This window comes from Lithobates pipiens, unplaced genomic scaffold, assembly GCF_037356315.1.
Source record: "Lithobates pipiens isolate NorthernLeopardFrog02 unplaced genomic scaffold, aLitPip1_a1.2 Scaffold_19, whole genome shotgun sequence".
NCBI lineage: Eukaryota > Metazoa > Chordata > Amphibia > Anura > Ranidae > Lithobates > Lithobates pipiens.
The window spans coordinates 394,238,234-394,265,099 of NW_027507764.1; the positions used below are offsets into that span (position 1 = coordinate 394,238,234).

Genomic DNA, 26,866 nt, shown 5'->3' on the forward strand with positions numbered 1-26,866 from the left:
TGCTAAACAAAAAAAAAAAATCATGTTTAATAGTTTGTTATAAAATTTTGCAAACAGGTCATTTTTCTCCTTCATTGAAGTGCACTGATGAGGCGGCACTGGTGGGCACTGATAGGCTGCACTGGTGGGCACTGATAGGCATAGTTAAGGCGGCACTAATAGGCACAGATAAAGTGGCACCGATAGGCACAGATAAAGTGGCACAGATAGGCACAGATAAGGCAGTACTGATGGGCACAGATAAGGCGGCACTGATGGGCAAAGATGGGCACAGATAAGATGGCACAGATGGGTGGCACGGATGGGTGGCACGGAATGGGTGGCACTAATAGGTACCACTGATAGATGGGACTGATGGGCACTGATAGGTGGCACTGATAGGTGGCTCTGATAGGTGGCACTGCTGGGCACTGATGGGCAGCACTGATGGGCACTGATGGGCACTGGTAGATGACACTGATGGGCACGGATATGTGGCACTGGGGTGCAGCACCGTTGTTGAGGCAGATTGTGGGCACTGATGGGTGGCACTGTGGGCACTGATGTGTGGCACTGTGGGCACTGCTGGGTGGCACTATGGGCACTGCTGGGTGGCACTATGGGCACTGATGGGTGGCACTGATGGGGGCACTTTTTTATTACAGAGGTGGCACTGGCAGGGGGCAGGTGGGCACTGGTAAGCTGGCCGTGATCGGGACTGATGTCCCGATCATGGCCACCGGTGATCAGCTCTTTTTTTTTCTCCTCGCGCTATCAGCGCAAGGAGGAAAAATAGCCGATTACCATCTCCTTTGTATCACATGATCAGCTGTCATTGGCTGACAGCTGATCACGTGGTAAGGGGTTGGAATCGACCCCTTGCTCGGATCCGTGATCAGGCAAGTCTCGTAGACTCGCCGATCACAGAGCGCGCCGCGCGCGCCCCTCCGGGGGCGCGCAGGCCGCTCGTGCATGGGAAGACGTCAATAGACGTAGTCCCAGCAAAGGAGGTCCGCGCTGTAGCCGTCATTTGGCTATAGCGCGGGTCTCTACTGGTTAAAATCACTGCTCCTGAAAAAACTTCAGTTTTTAAAACTTTTTTTTTTTCCATTGATACATGTCCCCTGGGGCAGGACCCAGGTTCCCAAACACTTATTATGGCAATAACTTGCATATAAACCTTTAAAATAAGCACTTTTGATTTTTCGTATTCGTGTCCCATAGACTTTAACGGTGTTCGCACACATTTTTTGCCTGTTCTGCTGCAAACTGAACCAGGAGGTGTTCGGCTCATCCCCACTAATGGTAAAGAGGACACAAAGCAATAAAAATCCCTCTCCACTCTATCCAAAGCTAGAAAAAAAAGTTTTGCCTTTAGTTATACTTTAATGCAAGAAATGTATTGAGGTAAAACATATTTAGAATTTAGAACCACTTTAAAGCGGACCTTCAGTAATTTGTTTCAACTTTCCATCTATTAAATCTTCTGCCCTTGTTGTTTTAACTTTGATAGTAAAACATTTTTTTTTTCTGCCAGCAAATACCTTATACAGCCCACTTCATGTTTCTTGTCTGGTAAAAAGCCTAGGCTTATGACATCATGCACAGCTCTCTCTCTCTCACTCTCGTGAGAGTTTGCCAGGAAGGGAGGGGGGGATGAGTCATAAGAGGGCCAATGAGCGCTGCATGGCTGCAGAGTTGGAAATGTGCCTCTGTGTGTCTGTGTAAATCCAGGAAGTGAACAGGCAGCAGCTCCAGCTGCCCACAGTTAAAATGGCTGCAGCCAGACTTAGTGCATGGAGATTTCTTCAGCAGTACAGAATCACAGTATATATAAAATAATATGCAAAGTGGTTGGAGGGAAGCTTCAGAATGGCAAAGGTGTTTTTATTACAAATGATGTGAGCAGACTGCAGTTCCGCTTTAACCACTTTAGCCCTGGGAGAATTTACCCCCTTCCTGACCAGGCCATTTTTTGCGATACGGCACTGCGTCGCTTAAACTGACAATTGTGCGGTCATGCGAGGCTGTACCCAAACAAAATTGGCATCTTTTTTCCCCCCATAAATAGAGCTATCTTTTGGTGGTATTTTATCACCTCTGGTTTTTATTTTTTGTGCTATAAACGAAAGAAGAGCGACAATTTTGAAAAAAAAAACACAATATCTTTAACTTTTTGCTATAATAAAATAAAATAAAAATAAAACAATTTTTCCTCAGTTTAGGCCAATATGTATTCTTCCACATATTTTTGGTAAATAAATAATCGCAATAAGCATATATTGATTGGTTTGCGCAAAAGCTATAGTGCCTACAAAATAGGGGATAGATTTATGGCATTTTTATTATTATTTTTTTTTTTTACTTGTAATGGCAGCGATCTGTGATTTTTACTGTATAAATGTCACTGGCAGGGAAGGGGTTAACACTAGGGGTGATGAAGGGGTTAACTGTGTTCCCTAGGTGTGTTCTAACTGTGGGGGGGAGGCTGACTAGGAGAGGAGACCGATCGGTGTTCATACTTAGTAGATATCTCCTAAATGTGTACCGTTTAAGAGATATTTACCTTGTAGTGCGCCGATACTGTAATCGGCGCATGCGCAGTGAAGAAATGGACCTCCATGCCGTTTCTTCACTTGCAAGTGCTGTGCCTGACGCATGCGTGGGAGTGACGTCACGTGGCTCCGGCCAGTCACAGAACTGGAGTCCGCAGGTCCGGAAGAAAGAGGGGTGCAGATGGATGTGGCCACCAGTGGGGACATTGTGGGCTTCATTTGCAGGTTAGTGCCACATATGGGGCTAGTATGTGATGCATACTAACCCATTATGCTTTTACTTTGCAGGGGAAAGAAAGAGGAAGTAAAACCCATCAGGGTTTACGTCCTCTATAAAAGGAGCTTTCTGTAACCATCAGGTCCCTTTCAAACTGAGGCGCTTTGCAGGCGCTAGAGTGCTCACTGTCTTTCCAGTGTGCGGTGCGATTCCAGGACGCTGAAAAATGTTGTGCAAACTGCATCTTTGGAGCCCAGTAGGAGCGGTGTATTTACCGCTCCTAAAGCGCTCCTTCCCATTGAAAAAAATGTGGCAGAGCTCCAAACCCGCCTGTTAAAACTGCCCCGCTAGCGGCCCGAAAAGTGCCGCTAAAACGACGGTAAAGCACCACTAAATATAGCGCTGCTTTACCACCAGCGCGCCCAGCGCCTCAGTGTGAAAGTAGCCTCAGTGTATTCTGCCTGGTAGGTCTGTATTGTTGTCTTGAAGGATCCTGGATTTCTAACAATCTCTCCTGGTATATGCTGGGTGTGATTAAACAATTTAGTAAAAAAGTTCTGAAACATAGTATCAAAGGGTATAAAATTCTGATGGCTGTATATAATGTTACAATATTCAGTGTTTATAGTCCGTAAAAAAAAGAAAAAAAAAAAAAGAAAGAGCACCCTTTAGGGAAGGACTTAGTTGTTGCTCCTGTACCTGTGTGTACTGCGATCAGACCCATGTTTGTGAGACTACCAGACAGCTGTCACCTGTATGGCCCAATCATCCATATCCCGCCTTGCAGATGTGTGTAAGCATGGGGTAAGTATACATATGGCTGCAGGGTGGGAATAGGGTTACCACCTCATCCCTTTAAACCCAAACACATATTAATTACACAGATTCTGTGGCTGATTAAGATGGTAATTAAACTCATTTATTGCCTTATGTGCATTCAATTTAGCCTCAGAACCTGTATAATTCATATACGGTATGTTTGAGGTTAAAGGGATAAGGTGGCAACCCTAGGTGGGAAATGCCCCAGCCACAGATAATTGGCTTGCTCAGGTGACAACTTCCTAGTGGGCTCACACACATGGGTTTGTATCCTAGTCCAAATACGCCCAAGCTTGGTCATGCCCCGCTATACAACCCTTCTGGACAGAGATACACAACCTGATATCACAAATCACTACATGGGACTTCACGCAAGCCCAATTCCTCTTACATCACTCCTCTCTCTCTCGAAAGACGAATATTACAGATCTTTAGCCATGCACCAAGTAAACACAGCCAGAATGTGTGTTCCTGCCTCTTAGCGCTCAGCAGAGCCCCCCAAGATTTTGGAGTGGCTATGCCAAACAAATAAGGTTGTCCAGTCAGTCCCCCTGTGTCCCCCCCCCCATTCCTCCTTCTACCCCCATCCACGTTATCGTTTTTTGATCCCTATTACCCCTGTTAATAAATTAATACTGATATCGTTTTTTCCGAGAGATTGGTAAAGATGGTCTTATCAATACTAATTCCTCTGCCTTAAATGTGCTGTGTATAGCTTATGATTAGCTGGTAGGGATATCCCTTATTTCGCATTGAATGCGTGGAATTTTTGTTTTTTGTCTTCTAAAATCTCATCTCTTCCTCCCATGATGTCCCTACTCTACCCCTCATACATTTACATGCTTTGGTCTGCCACTATTCCTTATCCCTTATTTAAAAAGAATAAAAAACACCAAAAGCACTGAAGTACAGAAAATCAATGAAGGCAATAAGCTGATGACAAAATGGCTATAAAAGCCAAAACAGTTCCTCATGAATCCATCAATAGAGTATATGTATGGAAAGGAACTGTTGAGATCCTAATAGTAGGGGTTAAATTAATAGGTTTAAAGGAAGTGCACCTATGAGACCACATGGTAGACCTGAAGAAGGAGGCCACTCCCTCTGAAACGCGTAGTCAAAACAACCACCAAGCTTCATTTATCAGCTGGCTTCTGCACGTGTCCTTGTGTGAAGTCTCTCTGTTTTCCAGGATCCTCGCTGAGAGCGGGTGGCTCTCCTGCAGTTTGCCGGCGGCTGCTTGTGGACTATTAGACAGAGACTGTCAGTTCACTTTACATCCAGCTTGTATTTCTGGACTCAGGAAAGCAACCATAGCCTCTATGGATGGCGCTTGTTTTTATCAACACAATGTGAGTGTACTACATTCATTTGTCTATATCTTTTTTAATAAACGGTGTCACACAAGGGCCGGTGTGCTCTCTCTTTTACTCTTGTATTATCCCTTATTTCCCTACTTTTGAGACTCCCCTGATTGGATGGTAGCCCCACAGGATTTTGTGCTTTGCGGTTATAAACAAAATCTCTGACTCCTGTCTGTCTATATTGATCTCTGTCAGGTTATATGACCGATATTGCATTTACCTATGTCTAATCGAATTATGTCACATACGGCCTGCATTATCTGTATTACCATTCATACTTGTTTTGTATAGTTTTATAAAAAATGTTCAATGAAGTTCCTGTTAAGCAAATACGCTCATGCTGATCACCGGCCATTGTGTGCAGGAGAGAAGGTAGATTGTACAGCGGTTGACAGGTATTTCTCAGTTGTACAGTCATGCAATGTAATAGACTAGTATAATTAATTAGAGCTCCGTAGTGTTTACTCTTCTCTCTAATCCTACAAGATTAAAGGATAAGCACACTACCTGCATCCAAAGTTAGTCTATTTCCATTGATAATCTCCTCATTACTATGCATACCCTTCTAGAAGTCATGCTTCACTTTCAGCTTCCAGCAACCAGGTCTTTCTCTGAGATTCCGCTTATGCTCTAGCTAAAATTAATAAGCCAAGAGTTAGGCTGGATTCACACCTACACTGCATGCATTTTTAGTGCTTTTTGCAGATTTACACTATAGAGCGTGTTCCATAGGAAACCATGTTAAATGGACTATAGTGCAAATCTGCAAAATGCAAAAAGCACAAAAAATGCATAGGTCGGAATCTAGCCTTAAAGTGGAGGGCCACCAAAAAACAAACAAAAAAAAAAACGCATTAATAAAATTAAAATGAAAAAATTCACTTACCTGAAACACTGTTGCTAGGCAGTCTTCCTAATCTTGTATCAAAAGGTGAAAAAAATAAAAATGAGAAAATACTGTGCTTAAACCTAAAAATATCAACTAATAAAAAATAGAAAATACCCTAATTATAAAAAAAAACAACCCTAAAAGTCTTCCTAATCTGCCTCTTCCTATTCCGCGGCGCTTCCTCCTCTTCGGTGAGCGGCCATGTTGCTTTCTGGGACATGTGTGTGTCCCAAAAGACAATGGAGCCATTCACAAAGCGCCGCGCGACTTGCGCATGTACAGTGGGAAACTTGCGGCTTCACTGCCTGTTTCCCTTCATTAGGATGGAGGCGCCGGCAGCCGATCCAATGGATGGATCGGCCTTGGGTCAGCTGACATCGTGGGATCGTTGGACAGGTAAGTGTCCTTATTATTTAAAAAAAAAAAAAATGTAACACCCCTTTAACTAAGATCCCCATAAATCGTTTTTTTTTCAAATGGTAGAAAAATCTGTATAAACAGCCATTTCGCGGAAAATTCAAAAGCCGCGGAACACCCAGTAAAAGTCTATGGGAGAAATCAAAAGTGCTAATTTTAAAGGCTTATATGCATGGTATTGTCATAAAAAGTGTTTGGGGACCTGGATCCTGCCCCAGGGGACATGTATCAATGCAAAAAAAGTTTTAAAAACAGCAGTTTTTTTTAGGAGCACTGATTTTAATAATGTTTAAAGTGAAACAATAAAAGTGTAATATTCCTTAAAATTTTGTACCAAAATCTTTTTGTAGCTGAGTACTAGGCTGTAAGGAGTAAGTTGTGACATTTATCTGCAGTTGCCTGTGTATTGAGAGCAAACAGCCAAGCTGCACCCTAATATGCTACCGACTCCGGTCAGCAGGGAGAGTGGGAGTGCCGGCAGTGCCCAATGGGACTGACCACAGTGGAAGATGGGAGTTGAAGGTCAAGCAGAGAGAGTTATTGTGTGTCTCTATTAGGGATGAGCTTCGTGTTCGAGTCGAACATACGTTCGACTCGAACATCAGCTGTTTTCGCCCGTTCGGCGAAGTCCGAACGTTTTGGTCCGTTCGCGCCAAATTCGTGTGGCGCTCACGGCCCACAATGCACTGCGATGGCGCAGTGCATTGCTGGCTCATGATTGGCCAAGCATGCACTGTGACCCCGCATGCTTGGCCAATCGCAGCGCCAGCAGCGAGGAGAGCCATGATTGGCCACAGGCAGGATGCCTGTGGCCAATCATAGCTCAGGCTGTGTAGTGCACGCCCCACACTATATAAGGCCGCCAGCGTGGCGGCCTTGTGTAGTGTGTTGGTGTCTGAAGCAGTTAGTGGGTGTTCTGTGTATCTTCAACACAGTACACACACATCGTTTTCGGCCGATTTTCGATCTTGCTGTTGTGTAGTGGTTGTTGTCTGCGTGCCCTGACCGCATTATACACCGCTATATTCACCTCACCTATATAGCTAGTGATCTATCTTTTATAATAGAGCTTGCAGTCAGTAGTGTTAGGAGCTTGTGCGTGCTGTCTGTGTGCTCTGTACCCAGTACATACCGCTATATCCACCTACATAGCTCTTCTCTATTTGAGCCCACTTGCCATCTGCAGGAGTTATTGGAAGTAGTGTGTGCCTCCAGCACAGCACAGTATACATCTGTATATACCCCTTTATCTCTGGTGTTCTATAATAAAGGCATCTGCAGGAGTTAGTGGGTGTTCTGTGTACCTTCAACACAGTATACACCGATCGTTTTCGGCCGATTTTTGATCTTGCTGTTGTGTAGTGGTTGTTGTCTGCGTGCCCTGACCGCAGTATACACCGCTATATTCACCTCACCTATATAACTAGTGATCTATCTTTTATAATAGAGCTTGCAGTCAGTAGTGTTAGGAGCTTGTGTGTGCTGTCTGCGTGCTCTGTACCCAGTACATACCGCTATATCCACCTACATAGCTCTTCTCTATTTGAGCCCACTTGCCATCTGCAGGAGTTATTGGAAGTTGTGTGTGCCTCCAGCACAGCACAGTATACATCTGTATATACCCCTTTATCTCTGGTGTTCTATAATAAAGGCATCTGCAGGAGTTAGTGGGTGTTGTGTGCCTCTAGCACAATATACACTACCCAACTGCTTTTTTACCCAACTCCCTTCCGGCCATTACCATGTCTGGAAGGCCAGCAAGGAGAGGCAGACAGGCGCGAGCCGATAAAAGAGGGCAAGCAGGCTCTGTGTCTAGAGACAACAGTGCTGGTCGTGGACGCGGTGCATTGTCATCAGCACGTGGCCATGGGACACACTTGTCCTTCTTTTCGGCAGCTGGACATGTTGAGCCACAACATGCCAACGACTTGGTAGAGTGGATGACCAAGCCCTCTTCATCCTCCTCATCCTCTCTCACCCAGTCTCAGGGTACTAGCAAAGCAACTGCCAACGCATCGTCTTCCCTCTTCTCAATGTCATCATCAGTGACTCCTTCCCTAGACCCACCACGTCCTCCTGAGGAGTCTCCTGAACTCTTTGAGCACAGTGTTGGGTACATGCTCCAGGAGGATGCCCAGTGTTTTGTAGCCTCTGATGATGACACTCAGCTAGAGGAAGGCAGTAGCGTGAATGCAGAGAGAGGGGATGCTCAAGAAGGACAGCAATCTGGCAGTCATGTTCCACAAGCTGCAGCATACTGCCAGGTTTGCTACAGCGATGAAGAGGGAGGGGATGATGAGGGCACTGACTCCACGTGGGTGCCTGGTAGGAGAGAGGAGGAGGAGGAGGCACATGTCCAACGAGGCAGGATGCCCTCTGGGGCCAGCTTAGGGGCAGCACACCGACTGAATCACACCGCAGCGCTCCGCCTGTGCAGGGCGCTGCCTCTGCGCGTTATTCTAAAAGTTCTTTGGTGTGGGCCTTTTTTGAGACGAGTGCATCAGATCGCACCCCTGCTGTTTGCAACATATGTCTCAAGCGTATCTCGCGTGGCCAAAACATCAGCCGCTTGGGCACCACATGCTTGACCAGACATATGTTGACCTGCCATGCAGCTCGTTGGCAAGCGTACCTCAAAGACCCACACCAAAGAACAAAGCGGCCCTCTCCTTGCTCCTCATCAGCTGGCATCTCCAACCCCACTAGACCTTCAGTCCTCTCTGAAACCTGCTCTGAGAGGAATGAAGGTGTAGAATTAGGTGTGTCACAGCCAAGTGTTTCCGGGCACTCTGCTAGCAGTACACCCACGTCCGATTATAGCAGGCAAATGTCCCTGCCCCAGCTGCTGGACCGGCGAAAGAAGTTCACTCCCAGCCATCCACATGCCCAGCGGTTGAATGCTAGCTTGGCTAAATTGCTAGCACTTCAACTGCTGCCTTTTCAGTTGGTAGACTCTGCCCCCTTCCGTGAGTTTGTACAATGTGCGGTTCCTCAGTGGCAGGTCCCCAAACGCCACTTTTTCTCACGGAAGGCGATTCCGGCTCTCTACCGGCATGTGGAAGGCAATGTCCTTGCCTCGCTGGACAGGGCGGTCAGCGGTAAGGTGCATATTACCGCTGACTCATGGTCCAGCAGGCATGGACAGGGACGTTACCTGTCTTTCACGGCCCATTGGGTCACTCTTCTGGCAGCTGGGAAGGATGCAGGACAAGGTGCAGTAGTGTTGGAGGTTGTTCCGCCACCACGCCTCCAAAATGCTACTATTGGTTGTGACACACCTCTCTCCTCCACCCCCTCCTCTTCTTCTTCCTCCATGGCCTCTTCCAGTGCTCTGTCCTCAGAACCAGCGGTGCTCCGTAGGCGTTCCAGGGGCTACGCAAGTACGCAGGCAAAACGATGCCATGCCGTGCTTGCGCTGGTTTGTTTGGGGGACAGGAGCCACACTGGGGCGGATGTTTTGTCAGCTCTGCAGGGGCAGGCCGAGAGGTGGTTGACGCCACTCCAGCTTAAGCCAGGAATGGTGGTTTGCGACAATGGCACCAACCTCCTCTCCGCCCTCCGACAGGGACAACTGACCCATGTGCCCTGTGTAGCTCACGTCCTTAACCTGGTGGTGCAGCGGTTCTTGGGCAGGTACCCCAGCTTACAGGATGTCCTGAAGCAGGCCAGGAAAGTCTGTGTGCATTTCCACCGATCATTTAATGCCTGTGCTCGGCTGGCTGAGCTCCAAAAGGAGTTGAACCTGCCCAAGAACCGCCTTATATGTGACATGCCCACCAGGTGGAACTCAACGTTGGCCATGCTGCAGCGGCTGCACACGCAGCAGAGGGCCATCAATGAGTACCTGTGCGACTACGGCACCAGGACAGGGTCAGGGGAGCTCGGTTTTTTCTCACCACGCCAGTGGGGCATGATCAGGGATGCATGCACTGTCCTGTCACCGTTTGAGGAGGCCACAAGGATGGTGAGCAGTGACAGTGCATGCATCAGTGACACGGTACCTCTTGGAGCATACGCTGCGTGGAATAATGGACAGGGCACTTGATGCAGAACAGAGGCAGGAAGAGGAGGACTTCCTTGCCTCTCAAGGCCCCCTTTATCCAGACAGTGTTCCTGCTGTGCCACCCATCACACAGGAAGAGGATGAGGAGGAGGAAGAGGAGGAGGAGGATGATTGTGTCAGCATGGAGGTGGAGGCTGGCACTCAGCATCAGCAGCAGCAGCAGCAGCAGCAGCAGCAGCAGCAGTCTTGTAGGGATGATTTACAGTTCCAAGAAACACGTGGACTTGTACGTGGCTGAGAGGAGGTAGCTGCGGATCATGTTGTCCTAAGTGACCCAGAGGACTCCGGACCGAATGCCTCAGCTAACCTACGCTGCATGGCCTCCCTGATCCTGCAAAGCCTGCGGAAGGATCCTTGTATTCTTCGGATCAAGTAGAGGGACCATTACTGGCTGGCCACTCTCCTTGATCCACGGTACAAGGGTAAGGTTGCCGACCTTATCTTGCCATCGCAGAGGGAGCAGAGGATGAGACATCTCCGGGAGGCCTTGCAGAAAGGTCTGTGCAACGCGTTCCCAGAGACTGGGAGGTTACAAACTCCTGGTCCTGGACAACGTGTTGCTGAGGCATCGGTCAGAAGGAGCGGTGGAGAAGGTGGCCGTCTGACTGATGCTTTCAGACAATTTTTTAGTCTGCAGCCCCAAGGTATGATCGGTTCCAGCAACCATCGCCAGCGTCTGATTTACATGGTTCAGGAATACCTAGGGGCAAGGTCAGACTTGGACACCTTTCCCACTGAAAATCCTCTGGCTTACTGGGTCTTGAGGATGGATCACTGGCCAGAGCTTGCACAGTATGCAATTGAGCTACTGGCCTGTCCTGCATCCAGCGTTCTTTCGGAACGCACCTTCAGTGCTGCTGGTGGCTTTGTTACTGATCACAGGGTGCGGCTGTCTACCGAATCAGTTGATCGACTGACCTTCATCAAGATGAATCAGTCTTGGATCAACCACAGCTACCAAGCACCTGAAGCTGATGTAACCGAATAATTTTTTTTGAAATATCACATCCCTTCAAGACTGCCTATGCTGATGCTGAGTGATTGTCCTGTTATGTTGATTGTCTAGCCTCTTCCTCCTCCGATGATATGTTGGAAGAACATTTCTGGTTCTGGGTGATGCCATCAGCCCAATTTTTCTGCCCCTGTTTAACAGGGGCGTTTAAGTACAATTTTTGATGCAATGCTTTGCAGCAGGGCTAATTCCTGCAATAAAACAAGAGTATATGGGAGAGGTTGCAGTGTGGTGGCACCAGCACCAGTGCCTAAGGCCCAATTTTTCTGCCCCTGTTTAACAGGGGCGTTTAATTACAATTTTTGATGCAATGCTTTGCAGCAGGGCTAATTCCTGCAATAAAACTAGAGTATATGGGAGAGGTTGCAGTGTCGTGGCACCAGCACCAGTGCCCAAGGCCCAATTTTTCTGCCCCTATTTAACAGGGACATGTAATTACAATTCTTGATATAATATTTCACAGGAGGGCCCGTTCCTGTGCCCACCCAGAGTAACTGTGAGGACTTATAGTGTTGTGTCACCAGCACCACAACCACCAAAGGTCCATTTTTCTACCACTGTTCAACAATGGCATGTAATTACAATTCTTGATATAATCGTTCACAGCAGGGTGCTCCAGCGCCCACCAAGAGTCACTTTGAGGGCTTACAATGTTGTGGCAAAACCAACACCTTGTTCCGCCATTTCTGCAGAGCATATAGGGCAGGCCCCTACTTTCAAACATCCAACTTACAAAGTGAGATGAAAAAAGATGGATGACAAAAAGGAGAGAGGGGCAGTATTTGCCCAGGCGGTCTTTGAATTGTGTGGCCTTTTTTGCCGTAGGAAGCTGAGGTGAACACCCCCCCCCCCCCATTACATCTGCTTGTAGCTAGACCAAAGGCTTCATGTGTGCAGTTGAAAGACCAGAGAGAGAGGTTTGAAGAGTGTGGGGACTGGGACTGTGTCACTATCATTGGAGCTCCCAGTGATTTCCACTTAAAGCAGAGTTCCGCCATTTTTTTTTTTTTTTTAAGTCAGCAGCTACAAATACTGCAGCTGCTGACTTTTAAAATATGGACACTTACCTGTCCAGGGCGCCCGCTATTTTGGCACCCGAAGCCGATTGGTCCCTCGGGTGGAGGCACCGCCATCTTTGGCAAGGGAATCAGGAAGTGAGATCTTGCGGCTTCACAGCCTGGTTCCTACTGCCCATTTGAGAGTCACGCTGTGAGATTCCACTGGTCCCTGTTGTCTTCTGGGATCTGTGTGTCTCCCAGAAGACAGCGCGGAGGGGAGATGGGGGACGAAGGAGGAGCCGGATATAGCATAGATATCCGCGGATACTGTGGCTATCTATGTCCGGAAGTGGGAGAAAATACCTGGATTAGTTCCATTAGTTCAATTTTTGGGTGGAACTCTGCCTTAACCAGGTGTGCCAGTGGGGTTAAGAGTGTTGTTGGAGTCGAGGCACTTATTTAGGCAGAAATGAACAATTAAGCTGCCTGGGTCCCCCTATTTAGCTGCTGGGGCCTAGGCTCAGTATAAGGGGACTGGTTGTACTGCCTTACAAAACACTCCCACTGGGCTGGTTCAGAGAGATAAGTGGCATTCAATGCATTCAGCTACTGTGTTTCTACTCTTGCCGGTGGTGACAGCGACACCTGCGGTCAAGGTGAACCCAGTGCAACCCAGCTGGATTGGTACTGAAACTAGAAATTTAGAGAAATAATCCCGAAGCCCAACTGTGGCTTCAGGCAACTTAACTTTACAAAAACAATAGCGCCTGCTCTTCAGGAGCCAGCGCTACATATATACCTATCTATCTATCTATCTATCTATATATATATATATATATATATATATATATATATATATATATATATATACTGTATATAAACATAAAAGTTGAATAAACGGTCTGATATCTCGGCAACATGGGCCAGGTGCTTAAGCATGCACATGGCTATCCGGAGACAAGTCGAAACGTGCCACCCAGTGTGGAGTACCCGTGACCATTAGGGTAAACCTGCTGTGGGCAGTGGAACACAGTCAGTGTGAGAGGTAGGTTCACAGTGCAATGGAGCATCGAGTGAACATCAAGTTCTGCTACAATATGAGGAAAGCGGTGATGGAGATGCATGAAATGCTGGTGCAAACGTATAGGACGGAAGCCATGAGCAGAAAATGCATTTACAACTGGTTCAAATGCTTTTGCAACGGGAAGGAAATGTCTGAGGATGAGCCATGTTCGGGTCGGCTGTCGGCAAGCAGAACCCCCGACATGATTGAGCGAGTGTGACAAATGCTGGCACGAGATTGGCGACTGACTCTATGATTGATGGTGGAGGAATTGGGCATTGGCAAGGACACAGTTCATCGCTTGTGAAGATTTGGGTAAGCGAAAGATCTGTTCCCTGTTTGTGCCACACAAGCTGCCAGAAGAACTGACAGCAAAACGGGTGGAAACGTCTCCAAGTGGCAATCAATGAAATGGCATGTCTGGACGTTGAGGACCTGGAATGGATATCAGGGACAGAATATATGAGTTGGGGACCTGGAATGGATATCAGGGACAGAATATATGAGTTGGGGACCCGGAATGGAAATCAGGGACAGAATATATGAGTTGGGGACCTGGAATGGATATCAGGGACAGAATATATGAGTTGGGGACCTGGAATGGATATCAGGGACAGAATATATGAGTTGGGGACCTGGAATGGATATCAGGGACAGTTTATATGAGTTGGGGACCTGGTATGGATATCAGGGACAGTATATGTGAGTTGGGGACCTGGAATGGATATCAGAGACAGTATATATGAGTTGAGGACCTGGAATGGATATCAGAGACAGTATATATGAGTTGGGGACCTGGAATGGATATCAGAGACAGTATATATGAGTTGGGGACCTGGAATGGATATTAGACACAGTATATATGAGTTGGGGACCTGGAATGGATATCAGAGACAGTATATATGAGTTGGGGACCTGGTATGGATATTAGGGACAGTATATGTGAGTTGGGGACCTGAAATGGATCTCAGGGACAGTATATGTGAGTTGGGGACCTGAAATGGATCTCAGGGACAGTATATGTGAGTTGGGGAACTGGAATGGATATCAGGGACAGTTTATATGAGTTGGGGACCTGGTATGGATATCAGGGACAGTTTATATGAGTTGGGGACCTGGTATGGATATCAGGGACAGTATATGTGAGTTGGGGGCCTGGAATGGATATCAGAGACAGTATATATGAGTTGAGGACCTGGAATGGATATCAGAGACAGTATATATGAGTTGGGGACCTGGAATGGATATCAGAGACAGTATATATGAGTTGGGGACCTGGAATGGATATTAGACACAGTATATATGAGTTGGGGACCTGGAATGGATATCAGAGACAGTATATATGAGTTGGGGACCTGGTATGGATATTAGGGACAGTATATGTGAGTTGGGGACCTGAAATGGATCTCAGGGACAGTATATGTGAGTTGGGGACCTGAAATGGATCTCAGGGACAGTATATGTGTGAGTTGGGGACCTAGGATGGATGTCAGGGACAGTATATGTGAGTTGGGGAACTGGGATGGATATCAGGGACAGTATCTGTGTGAGTTGGGGACCTGAGATGGATGTCGGGGACAGTATCTGTGTGAGTTCGGGACCTGGGATGGATGTCGGGGACAGTATCTGTGTGAGTTGGGGACCTGGGATGGATGTCGGGGACAGTATCTGTGTGAGTTCGGGACCTGGGATGGATGTCGGGGACAGTATCTGTGTGAGTTCGGGACCTGGAATGGATATCAGAGACAGTATATATGAGTTGGGGACCTGGGATGGATGTCAGGGACAGTATATGTGAGTTGGGGACCTGGGTTGGATATCAGGGACAGTATATGCGAGTTGGGGAACTGGGATGGACAGTATATATGAGTTGGGGACCTGGGATGGATGTCTGGGACAGTATCTGTGTGAGTTGGGGACCTGGGATGGATGTCAGGAACAGTATATGTGAGTTGGGGAACTGGGATGGATGTCAGGGACAGCATCTGTGTGAGTTGGGGACCTGTGATGGATGTCAGGGACAGTATATGTGTGAGTTGGGGACCTGGGATGGATGTCAGGGACAGTATATGTGAGTTGGGGACCTGGAATGGATATCAGGGACAGTATCTGTGTGAGTTGGGGACCTGGGATGGATGTCAGGGACAGTATATGTGAGTTGGGGAACTGGGATGGATGTCAGGGACAGTATCTGTGTGAGTTGGGGACCTGGGATGGATGTCAGGAACAGTATATGTGAGTTGGAGAACTGGGATGGATGTCAGGGACAGTATCTGTGTGAGTTGGGGACCTGGGATGGATGTCAGGGACAGTATATGTGAGTTGGGGAACTGGGATGGATGTCAGGGACAGTATCTGTGAGAGTTGGGGACCTGGGATGGATGTCAGGAACAGTATATGTGAGTTGGAGAACTGGGATGGATGTCAGGGACAGTATCTGTGTGAGTTGGGGACCTGGGATGGATATCAGGAACAGTATATGTGAGTTGGGGAACTGGGATGGATGTCAGGGACAGTATCTGTGTGAGTTGGGGACCTGGGATGGATGTCAGGGACAGAATATGTGTGAGTTGGGGACCTGGGATGGATGTCAGGGACAGTATATGTGAGTTGGGGACCTGGGATGGATATCAGGGACAGTATCTGTGTGAGTTGGGGACCTGGGATGGATGTCAGGGACAGTATCTGTGTGAGTTGGGGACCTGGAATGGATATCAGGGACAGTATCTGTGTGAGTTGGGGACCTGGGATGGATGTCAGGGACAGTATCTGTGTGAGTTGGGGACCTGAGATGGATGTCGGGGACAGTATCTGTGTGAGTTCGGGACCTGGGATGGATGTCGGGGACAGTATCTGTGTGAGTTGGGGACCTGGGATGGATGTCGGGGACAGTATCTGTGTGAGTTTGGGACCTGGGATGGATGTCGGGGACAGTATCTGTGTGAGTTCGGGACCTGGAATGGATGTCAGGAACAGTATATGTGAGTTGGGGAACTGGGATGGATGTCAGGGACAGTATCTGTGTGAGTTGGGGACCTGGGATGGATGTCAGGGACAGTATATGTGTGAGTTGGGGACCTGGGATGGATATCAGGGACAGTATCTGTGTGAGTTGGGGACCTGGGATGGATGTCAGGGACAGTATCTGTGTGAGTTGGGGACCTGGAATGAATATCAGGGACAGTATCTGTGTGAGTTGGGGACCTGGGATGGATGTCAGGGACAGTATCTGTGTGAGTTGGGGACCTGGGATGGATGTCAGGGACAGTATCTGTGTGAGTTGGGGACCTGGAATGGATATCAGGGACAGTATCTGTGTGAGTTGGGGACCTGGGATGGATGTCAGGGACAGTATCTGTGTGAGTTGGGGACCTGGGATGGATGTCAGGGACAGTATATGTGAGTTGGGGACCTGGAATGGATATCAGGGACAGTATCTGTGTGAGTTGGGGACCTGGGATGGATGTCAGGGACAGTATATGTGAGTTGGGGAACTGGGATGGATGTCAGAGACAGTATCTGTGTGAGTTGGGGACCTGGGATGGATGTCAGGAACAGTATATGTGAGTTGCAGAACTGGGATGGATGTCAGGGACAGCATCTGTGTGAGTTGGGGACCTGGGATGGATATCAGGGACAGTATCTGTGTGAGTTGGGGACCTGGGATGGATGTCAGGGACAGTATATGTGAGTTGGGGACCTGGGATGGATATCAGGGACAGTATCTGTGTGAGTTGGGGACCTGGGATGGATGTCAGGGACCGTATCTGTGTGAGTTGGGGACCTGGAATGGATATCAGGGACAGTATCTGTGTGAGTTGGGGACCTGGGATGGATGTCAGGGACAGTATCTGTGTGAGTTGGGGAACTGGGATGGATGTCAGGGACAGTATCTGTGTGAGTTGGGGAACTGGGATGGATGTCAGGGACAGTATCTGTGTGAGTTGGGGAACTGGGATGGATGTCAGGGACAGTATCTGTGTGAGTTGGGGAACTGGGATGGATGTCAGGGACAGTATCTGTGTGAGTTGGGGAACTGGGATGGATGTCAGGGACAGTATCTGTGTGAGTTGGGGACCTGGGATGGATGTCAGGGACAGTATATGTGAGTTGGGGAACTGGGATGGATGTCAGGGACAGTATCTGTGTGAGTTGGGGAACTGGGATGGATGTCAGGGACAGTATCTGTGTGAGTTGGGGAACTGGGATGGATGTCAGGGACAGTATCTGTGTGAGTTGGGGACCTGGGATGGATGTCAGGGACAGTATCTGTGTGAGTTGGGGAACTGGGATGGATGTCAGGGACAGTATCTGTGTGAGTTGGGGACCTGGGATGGATGTCAGGGACAGTATCTGTGTGAGTTAGGGACCTGGGATGGATGTCAGGGACAGTATCTGTGTGAGTTGGGGACCTGGGATGGATGTCAGGGACAGTATCTGTGTGAGTTAGGGACCTGGGATGGATGTCAGGGACAGTATCTGTGTGAGTTGGGGAACTGGGATGGATGTCAGGGACAGTATCTGTGTGAGTTGGGGACCTAGGATGGATGTCAGGGACAGTATCTGTGTGAGTTAGGGACCTGGGATGGATGTCAGGGACAGTATCTGTGTGAGTTAGGGACCAGGGATGGATGTCAGGGACAGTATCTGTGTTGTTGTGGACCTGGTATGGATATCAGGGACAGTATATGTGTGAGTTGGGGACATGGAATGGATATCATAGACAGTATAGATGAGGTAGGGACCTGGTATGGATATTCGGGACAGTATATGTGAGTTAGGGACCTGAAATGGATCTCAGGGACAGTATTTGTGAATTGGGGACCTGGGATGGATGTCAGGGACAGTATTTGTAAATAGGGGACCTGGGATGGATATCAGGGACAGTGTGTGAGTTGGGGACCTGGGATGAATATCGGACAGTATCTGTGTGAGTTGGGGACCTGCAATGGATATCAGGGACAGTATCTGTATGTGTTGGGTGTACTGTGTACAATATTCGAATCTCCTACTCATAGTCAGGACTGTAGCATACAATGAGAGGAGGCGCCCGCCCCTCCCCCCCCCATACAGGGAGTGTTCTCCCCTCTGTGTTTCCTTCCGGTATCACATCCTCTGAACATGGCAGCTGCCGGCCTCTGCTTCTTAGCAACAGGTAAGGATGACAGCCCCCGGTCCATCGGGCGATCGGCGATCTGCAGGGGTGATCGGTGCTGGTCAGGGGTATGTGTGTCCATGGCAGTGCTGATCGTGCTGTGTGTACCTCCATCAGACCTGGACTGTCACTTACCGCCTTGTCTTCTATTGCAGTCTCCTTGTCCCTGCTGGCCCCCACTTCTGCTTTTGTAGAGGACCTGGATGAGACGTAAGATTTCATTTCTATATCTGTCTTATTGATGTCATTGTGTGTGATGGCTGTTCTCCTGCAGATGATCCCAATAATCAAGTGATCAGAGGATGCACACACTGGATCTGCTCCTCCATTCATAAACAATAGCAGGCTTGTGGGGCTCATTCACACCATCTACATGTGTGTCAGTGTACATTGTGAGCTTTATTATTACACAGGATGTATATAGTGCCAACAGTTTGCACAGCGCTTTACGATGATGCACGGTTACAATGGTGAAGGGGCGGTGACATGATGTGAGATGAGTTGAGCTGTGCAAAAAATGCAGACATACAACGCTACACAATGCAGCAAACATTGCTATACAACACGCCAGAGTGTAGCGTTCACTCTGGTGGTGCATAACGGCGCATGGGCGTTACCCCCTCTCTCCTGCCACCCCCCCTCTAGCACCAATAGATAGATAGATTCATGCATTGCATGAATCTATCTATGGCTGCGGCTGCCACCCCCTATTCAGGCGCCCGAATTACAGCGTCGGAGGGCGTATTTGAAACGTCTGAGCCATAGGCTCTAATAGGCAAAAAAGGTGACCTGGGAGCGCCATGCTGGGTGCTCGCAGGTCACTCAGTTGTGATAGGAAAGTGAATATTCATTTGCTTTTCTAACACTAAACCGCTTCTCCGCCAATCAGGTGCTCAGTGTCTGTTACTCATCACCTGATAGGCATCCATTCACAGCGCCTGTCATTTCAGCCAATCAGGCGTCCAATCATAGCAGCAGACAGGAGGATAGGACGGGAGAAGACATCGAGGAGCTGTCCCACCACCACCGAGACAAGGTAAGATGGTGGGCAAGGGGCACACTGGCAGCATTTGATGGGGCACAGTGGCTGCATAAGATGGGCACAGTAACTGTATTTGATGGGGCACAGTGGCTGCGTATGGGCACATTGGTGGCAATTGATGGGCACAGTGGCAGCATTTGATGAGCACAGTGGCTGTGTTTGATGGTACAGTGGCGGCAATTGATATGCACTGGTGTTCAGTCATGTTGGAACAGGAAGGGGCCATCTCCAAACTGTTCCCACAAAGTTTGGAGCATGATATTGTCCAAAATGTCTTGGTATGCCGATGCTTTAAAAGTTCCCTTCACGGGAACTAAGGGACCAAGCCCAATCCCTGAATAACAACCCCACACCATAATCCCCCCCCCCCCTTCACCAAATGATTTGGACCAGTGCACAAAGCAAGGTCCATAAATACATGGATGAGCGAGTTTGGGGTGGAGAAACTTGAATGGCCTGCACAGAGTCCTGACCTCAACCCTATAGAGCATCTTTGGGGTGAATTCGAGTGGAGCCTACAAGCCAGGCCTTCTCATCCACATCAGTGCCTGACCTCACAAATGCTCTTCTGGACGAATGCTCAGACATTCCCATAGACATTCTTAGGCCCCTTTCACACTGGGGCAGGAGCGGCGTCGGCGGGAAAGCGGTGCTATTTTTAGCGCCGCTTTACCATCGCTTTAGCAGCGGTATTTGCCCGCAGCAGCACTTTGCCGGCGGTATAGCTGCCTTGCCCCATTAATTTCAATGGGCAGGAGAGGTGTATACACTGCTCCAAAGATGCTGCTAGCAGGACTTTTTTTTTTAGCGTCTTGCCAGCACACCGCTCCAGTGTGAAAGCCCTCGGGGCTTTCACATTGGGGAGACAGCACAGCAGCGGCTGTTTCAGGGCACTTTGCAGGCACCATTTTTAGTGCTGTAGCGCCTGCAAAGCGCCCCAGTGTGAAAGGGGTCTTTAAACCTTGTGGGCATCCTTCCCAGAAGAGTTGAAGCTGTTATAGCTGCAAAGTGTAGGCCAACCCAATATTGATCCCTACGGACAAAAGCCTGGTACACACGATCATATTTTCGGCAGACAAAGCATCATAATTTTGTCCGATGGACGTGTGTCTGGATTTTGGCTTGCATACTAAAGGTGCACAATTGTCGGCCAACAAAAAAGGATGTAGTGACGTATTATGTGCAATTTCAGCTCTCGAGCGCCACCCTTTGGGCACCTTCTGCTAACGTTGTGTTTGGTGAGCATTGATTCCGAGCATGTGTTTGTGCTTTGGACTTTTGTGTGACGGACTTGTGTACAGACGATAGGAAAATCTGACAACAGACCATTGTCCACCGAAAATTTACTAACCTGCCATCCAACATTTGTTGGCCCAAAGTTGGCCAACAATTGTCTGCTGGAGCGTACAAATGGTCAGATTTTAGGCAAACAATCTGTCATCACACAATTCCCTGCCGAAAATCCGATCATGTGTACGAGGCTTTAAGACCGGGATGCCATTAAAGATAATGTGCGTGTAAAGGCAGGTGTTCCAAAACTTTTGGTAATATAGTGTATGTACTATATTGCAGCTCCCCAACAATTAGATGTGGCTGCATTCGTTTTTTTTTTTTTTTTTTCGTGGCTTTTTTCCCCTCTGATGTCACCTGGTGATTTGGCCATACAGAGCGCTTTCGATGAGTTTGATCGTTCAATTATAGAACTGCAAAGTTTTATACCAAAAAACGAGCGGTCACATCGGTTTTTGTTTAGTCTAAATGATCGTTTTTTGAAAAATCGCCAGCGCATGTGTGTGTTAAAATTTAACCCCGGATCGAGTAATCGATCAACGAAAAATGTACTGTTTATGTTATTGATCGATAATATGTCAATAATTAGGTGACATATATCAATACAACAATGGCGTTATCGCATGCATGGTCATCTGGTCTTTAGAAATCTGACCATTTTTCCCCAACAATTTTCAAATCGTGTATGGCCAGCATAACACACCTCCAGTGTTAGTGAGAGGCAACTCTGGATGAAGGAGAACAGGAAGCACCTTTGGACAGCAGCATAGGTAATCTGTGGGGAGGGGAGTGTTGTAGATGTACTAGCTAATTTAGCTACACTAACAACTCAAATTTGAACTCCAGCTAATACTTTGGGATTTTTTCAATATAAACAAAAAAAGACTAAAAATTTAGAACAAAATAAACGTCATAAATTTAGGCCAACATGTGTTCTGCTACATGTCTTTGGTAAAAAGAAAAAAAAATCCCAATAGCTGTATATTTATTGGTTTGAATGAGTTTTATAGTGTCTACAAACTATCGTGTGTGTATATATACTAAAAATTTATATTTTTTTTAAACTAGTAATGACAGTGATCAGCGACTTATAGTGGAACTGTGATAGTCCTGCATGCAATCTGACATTAAGGGCAGTTTTACACTGGGGCGGTAAAGCACAGCTAGTTTTAGCAGCGCTTTACTGTCGTTTTAGCGGCTTTTTTTCAGCCGCTAGTGGGGTGCTTTTAACCCCCGATAGTAGCCGAAGAAGGAGTTAATATCGCCCATGTAGCGCCGCTGCCGAATTGTTTTGCGGGCGCTTCGGCAGTGGTGCCCATTTGTTTCAATGGGCAGGGGCGTTTTTGCAGTATGCACCACTCCTAAACAGCCTTCAATATGCTGCTTGCAGGACTTTTTTTTTTATGTCCCCACAAGTGCACAGCCCCAGTGTGAAAGCACTGGCTTTCACACTGGAGTGACAGGAGAGGCGCTTTACAGCCGATTTTGCAGGCACTTTTTTTTTTTTTTTTTTTAAACAGCAGGGGCTATTTTTAGAGCTAAATGCCTGTAAAGCGCCTCAGTGTAAAAATAGCCTAACTGACACTTTGTGGGAACTGAGTGTCATAACAATGAGATCTTCAATGGCACTAATACAGTGATCACTGCTAATAATATGCACTGTCACTGTACTAATGACACTGGCTGGGAAGGGGTTAACATCTAGGGCAATCAAAGCGAAGGGGTTAAACCTCTGAATTGTGTATAAAGGCTGTTTGATCCTGTCTTCTCTGATCCTCCTCTTCTTCCACAGTCTCCAAAAATCTGCCTGATATTTACTGAGCCAGGGGACGGGCTGCACATGCTCAGTTTGTGTGTATTGCTAGAGAGTTTTTTTTTTTTTTTTTCTGGGAGGGTGCATATGGTCAGCACAGGGCCAATCAGCACTGTCCAGACAGGGGATGAGGGGAAAATAAAAACTCCTATAAGGTTTACTAGGAACTGATAGAAGTCACAAGACTGCTTTATATACTGCTGATGAGAAAAGGTATTTATCAGTTTATATTTACTAAAATGATTGCATTTCTATGTACTGTGGGCTACCAAATATAGTGAATGTGGATTTTGGGTTTAGTAACACTTTAAGTCTCTGATACGTTGGTAAGCAGGCGCAGAGAACATGGGAGGCCACCGCTACTTCACCCAAAATCCAGAATGTGCTGTATAAAAATGTTAGACATGCTGTATTTGAATGCAGGGCACCACAACGTACCTGTATGGTATGAAATGGGCACTTAGAAAACCATTGATGTAACTTGAATTGAGCCTGGATTGATCTATGCAGGTCAGCACCGCTAAGGGGACAATGTGTGAATAAGGGGAGGGGAGAGAGGCGCCAGGAGCCCAAATGGTGTAGTATGCCAATTAAATATGCATGGCATAAAAACATATGTGAATGCACTCACATGCTGCAGGCATACACAGGCATGGCAATCGGACACCATTTGGACATGCCTGTGTATCCCCGCAGCATGTGAGTGCATTCACATATATTTTATTAAATTGACATACTACACTAATTTGGCTCCTGGCGCCTCTCTCCCCCTCCCCTCTTTCGATTGCAGATATCGGCTCTCCCACATCAGTACAGAATAGGCAGCCTGACACACCATGGTATTTGTGTATGGACACATTTTAGACATTGTGGGGGTGATTTACGAAAGCTGTGTGCTATCAGTAGAGGCGCACGGCAAGGCGCAAGACACATTTCCATATTTATAAAATGGTGCGCTGGTAACAGAGCGCAAAGCCCCCCATTTACTATAGCGATCTCGGTGCACGGAAGAATGCAATCTGTGCTCCCCTATGGACATAGCACAGGCATCTCCAATTCAATATTGGCAGAAGATGGAGGTGCCAATATTATGTGGTGATGTGAGGAAGTTTAGTAACAACTGCCCAAGTAACAAATATGCCCAATATAGAATGAAAAAGTAACTTTTTTAGGGAAAGCCTGCTGTACGTGCAAGTACGTTTAGAACTGCGTGAGATCAATGTAAGCAGTGCGCATGCAGCTCTTGCACTCATGCACATGTGTTGGTTCACTGCTTTCCAAAATCTTAGTAAATGTTAAGCAATGTACATGCATTTGAACGGGCCTACCAGTACACCACTCCTTCACCGCTCCAAAGATGCGGTTAGCAGGACTTTTATTCACCATCTTGCTAGCACACCACTCCAGTGTGAAAGCCCTCCGTTTTTTTTCAGGCACTACACAGGTGCTATTTTTAGCACTGTAGCGCCTGAAAACCACCCCAGTGTGAAAGGAGCCTTCTCCTCCTTTCCTCACCCCTCTCTGCACCTGTGCAAGAGGAAGGAAAACCTGCCTACTTGGGGTACTTGAGGACTTGAGGGTTGAGAAGCACTGATTTAGAGCACCGACTTGAAATCTAGCTCAAGACAATCATGTTCTAATTGTGGGCATTTGAGAGAAACTAAGTGAGTGTTAGAACCCCTGCTTGTCTTTTTTTTTTTTTTTTTTTTTAGGTTGGGCTTTGTGTCCCTTTTCTGAAAATTGGCTTCATTTCCTGTCACGTAGCCAAACAGGAAGTGAAGGTAAAACCCTACAAATGCCTTTCCTTGGGGACACACAGGTCAATCTAACTAGTGTCCTCATTAGGCAAATTGCACTGCACTCTAGCACTTTGTTGTGTACACCCCAAATTATTAGGTATTTTTGGGGTTATTAAAGGCAAATCCACTCTGCAATACAAGTGCACTCGCTGTAAATCTGAGGGGGAGCACTGGTCGTTTATCATCCAATCGTGTAGAAGCAAAGGTGCTGTTTTCTTATTTTCTTTGCATGTCTCCCTTGGATCTCCAGCAGCTGCACTTCCAAGTGCACTTGTAGTGCAAAGTGGATTTTCCTTTAGTAAATAAACCCCAAAGTCCAAGATACCTAAGCGTTACTTGGGAGCTGATGTTCATGCTTGGCAGCCGCAATGTCCGCCAGGCACCTGTGATTGCCTGGTAACAGCCGGGACCCACGTCCTGTCAGGTGAGAGGAAACAGATCGTGTGTTCCGTGTACAGAGGAACACTGATCGGTCCCCTCCCCCTACTGTTAGAATCACTCCCTAGATAACACCCCCCTTCCCTGCCAGTGACATTTATGCAGTAATCTATGCATTTTTATAGCACTGATCACTGTATAGTTGTGGTCCCAAAATGGTGTCAAGTGTCCGATATGTCTGCCACAATGTCGCAGTCTCGATATAAATCGCAGTTCGCCGCCATTACTAGTAAAACAAAATAAAAAAAAACAATTATAAACTATCCCCAATATTGTACACACTATAACTTTTGCGCAAACCAATCAAGATACGCTTATTGCGATTTTTATTTATTTTTACCAAAATCCTTGGTTTTTAGCTTGTATTATTAGCCCGGGTCAGTTTGGTTGTTTTGCAGGCTGACTGGTAAGTGTGCTTGGAAATCTTTGTCAGTGATGTGCGTTTCCCTTCCATTTGCACCTTAATGCAAAGGCTAGTTATAGGTTGGGGTGTTTGCCACTCTTTTGTTAAATGTATTTTCCCCCTTTGTTTAGACATAATTTACTCACATATAAATGCATATACATGCATTTATACACGTAAGCACTTAAATGTTTTTGGATGAAGATTTTTGGATTCTGTGTTATGGATCTGAGTGCAGCTGCATATTTTTCAATGGAGCCTTTCACATACATAAACATGAGCTGCTTTCAGATCCATAATGAAAAAACACTTGTATATGCCTATTTGCACTCCTTTTTAGAGCTCATATTTTCACTTTTGTGGAAACACTGTATGCCATAAATTTTTAATAAAGAGCGTATTTTTCCAATTACATCTACTATTTATTCACTTCGCTGCTAAAAAAAAAAGAACCCCCTCTAGGGGAACTTTCCCATAACACTTGTATATGCCTTTTCTCCTAGAAAACGCGCATAGTAACATCGATAATATTTTTACGCCCATGTATTTGAGGCCTTAGCGTTTCCTAGATGGTACTAGCAGTTACCTGATTGGTATATATCTTACACGTTCAAGTGTCAGCACAGGGTCCCTATGTATATAAAAACATACCTGTAATAAAGGAGGCGGTATACTTTACCGCTTGCTCACTTACCCTGTAGTAATGTGAAATAAATAGTGGTAACTCTAGTCCCCAACCACAGAGGTACCAAAACAGGGAGAGCAAGCGGACTATAGTGTAGTAACGTATCGGGAGAAACCACTGTAGGTGCCGGTGTTCTGCCAAAAACTCCCCCCCCCCCCCCCCCCATCGGGTAGTGTCTGCCCCGTTCTGCGCAGCGCTTGCGCAGTACGGAGGAGAAAGAGACTCCGAAAGTCTCTGAAGATGAAGGGCGCCTGCGCACTGAGTCCAGGTTCAGGCCCCAACATCCAAGTGGATATACGGTAGCACATAGTAACAGGGCCCCTCGCGGGCTCGCTTCGCTTGCCGCGCTTTGGGCACGGCCTCTCTTCGTTCGGCTATTTTTTATTCTAACTCTACGTCCACTTGGATGGTGGGGCTTGAACCTGGAATCTCCTTGTCCTCCGTACTGTGCAAGCGCAGTACATGGTGGACACTATGCGACGAGGGACAGTATTCAACACAACACGGGCGGCTTCTGTCATCACCTGCAGTGGTTCCTCCTGCCAGCTTGTGCTTCCTGTAGTGACACATGAGGTGGGAGGAGCCTCAGGGGTGTCGGGGAAGCAGGTTGTCCACACGTCTGGACGTGTTGATTCCTTGTAGCATTTTAAACCTGCTTGGGACAAACAGGTTTATATTCAGGCAAAAAGGCTCTTTCCTGCAGGGAGGTGGAAGCATGAAAGCGGCATCCTGATCATGTGATTGGCAGTCATATGATCGGGAGCCCACCCTGCTGGATCACAAGAAGAGATCAAGAACTGATGGTGACAGTGCGGTCAGCAGCTCTCAGCACAGAACTTTGGACCCACATAGATACATATGTGCA

General features: G+C 47.2%; 1 protein-coding gene across 1 annotated transcript in view; it reads left to right on the forward strand.

The window, feature by feature from the left end:
- Positions 1-18,441: 18,441 nt before the first annotated feature.
- The window catches only part of TMX3 (thioredoxin related transmembrane protein 3), a 118,370-nt gene continuing 109,945 nt past the window's right edge, over positions 18,442-26,866 (forward strand). Inside the window, exons 1-2 of the mRNA XM_077492382.1 lie at positions 18,442-18,531; positions 18,687-18,741. Of these exons, the coding sequence (XP_077348508.1) occupies positions 18,498-18,531; positions 18,687-18,741 (89 nt within the window). The 5' untranslated portion in view covers positions 18,442-18,497. The remainder of the gene's footprint in view (positions 18,532-18,686; positions 18,742-26,866) is intronic.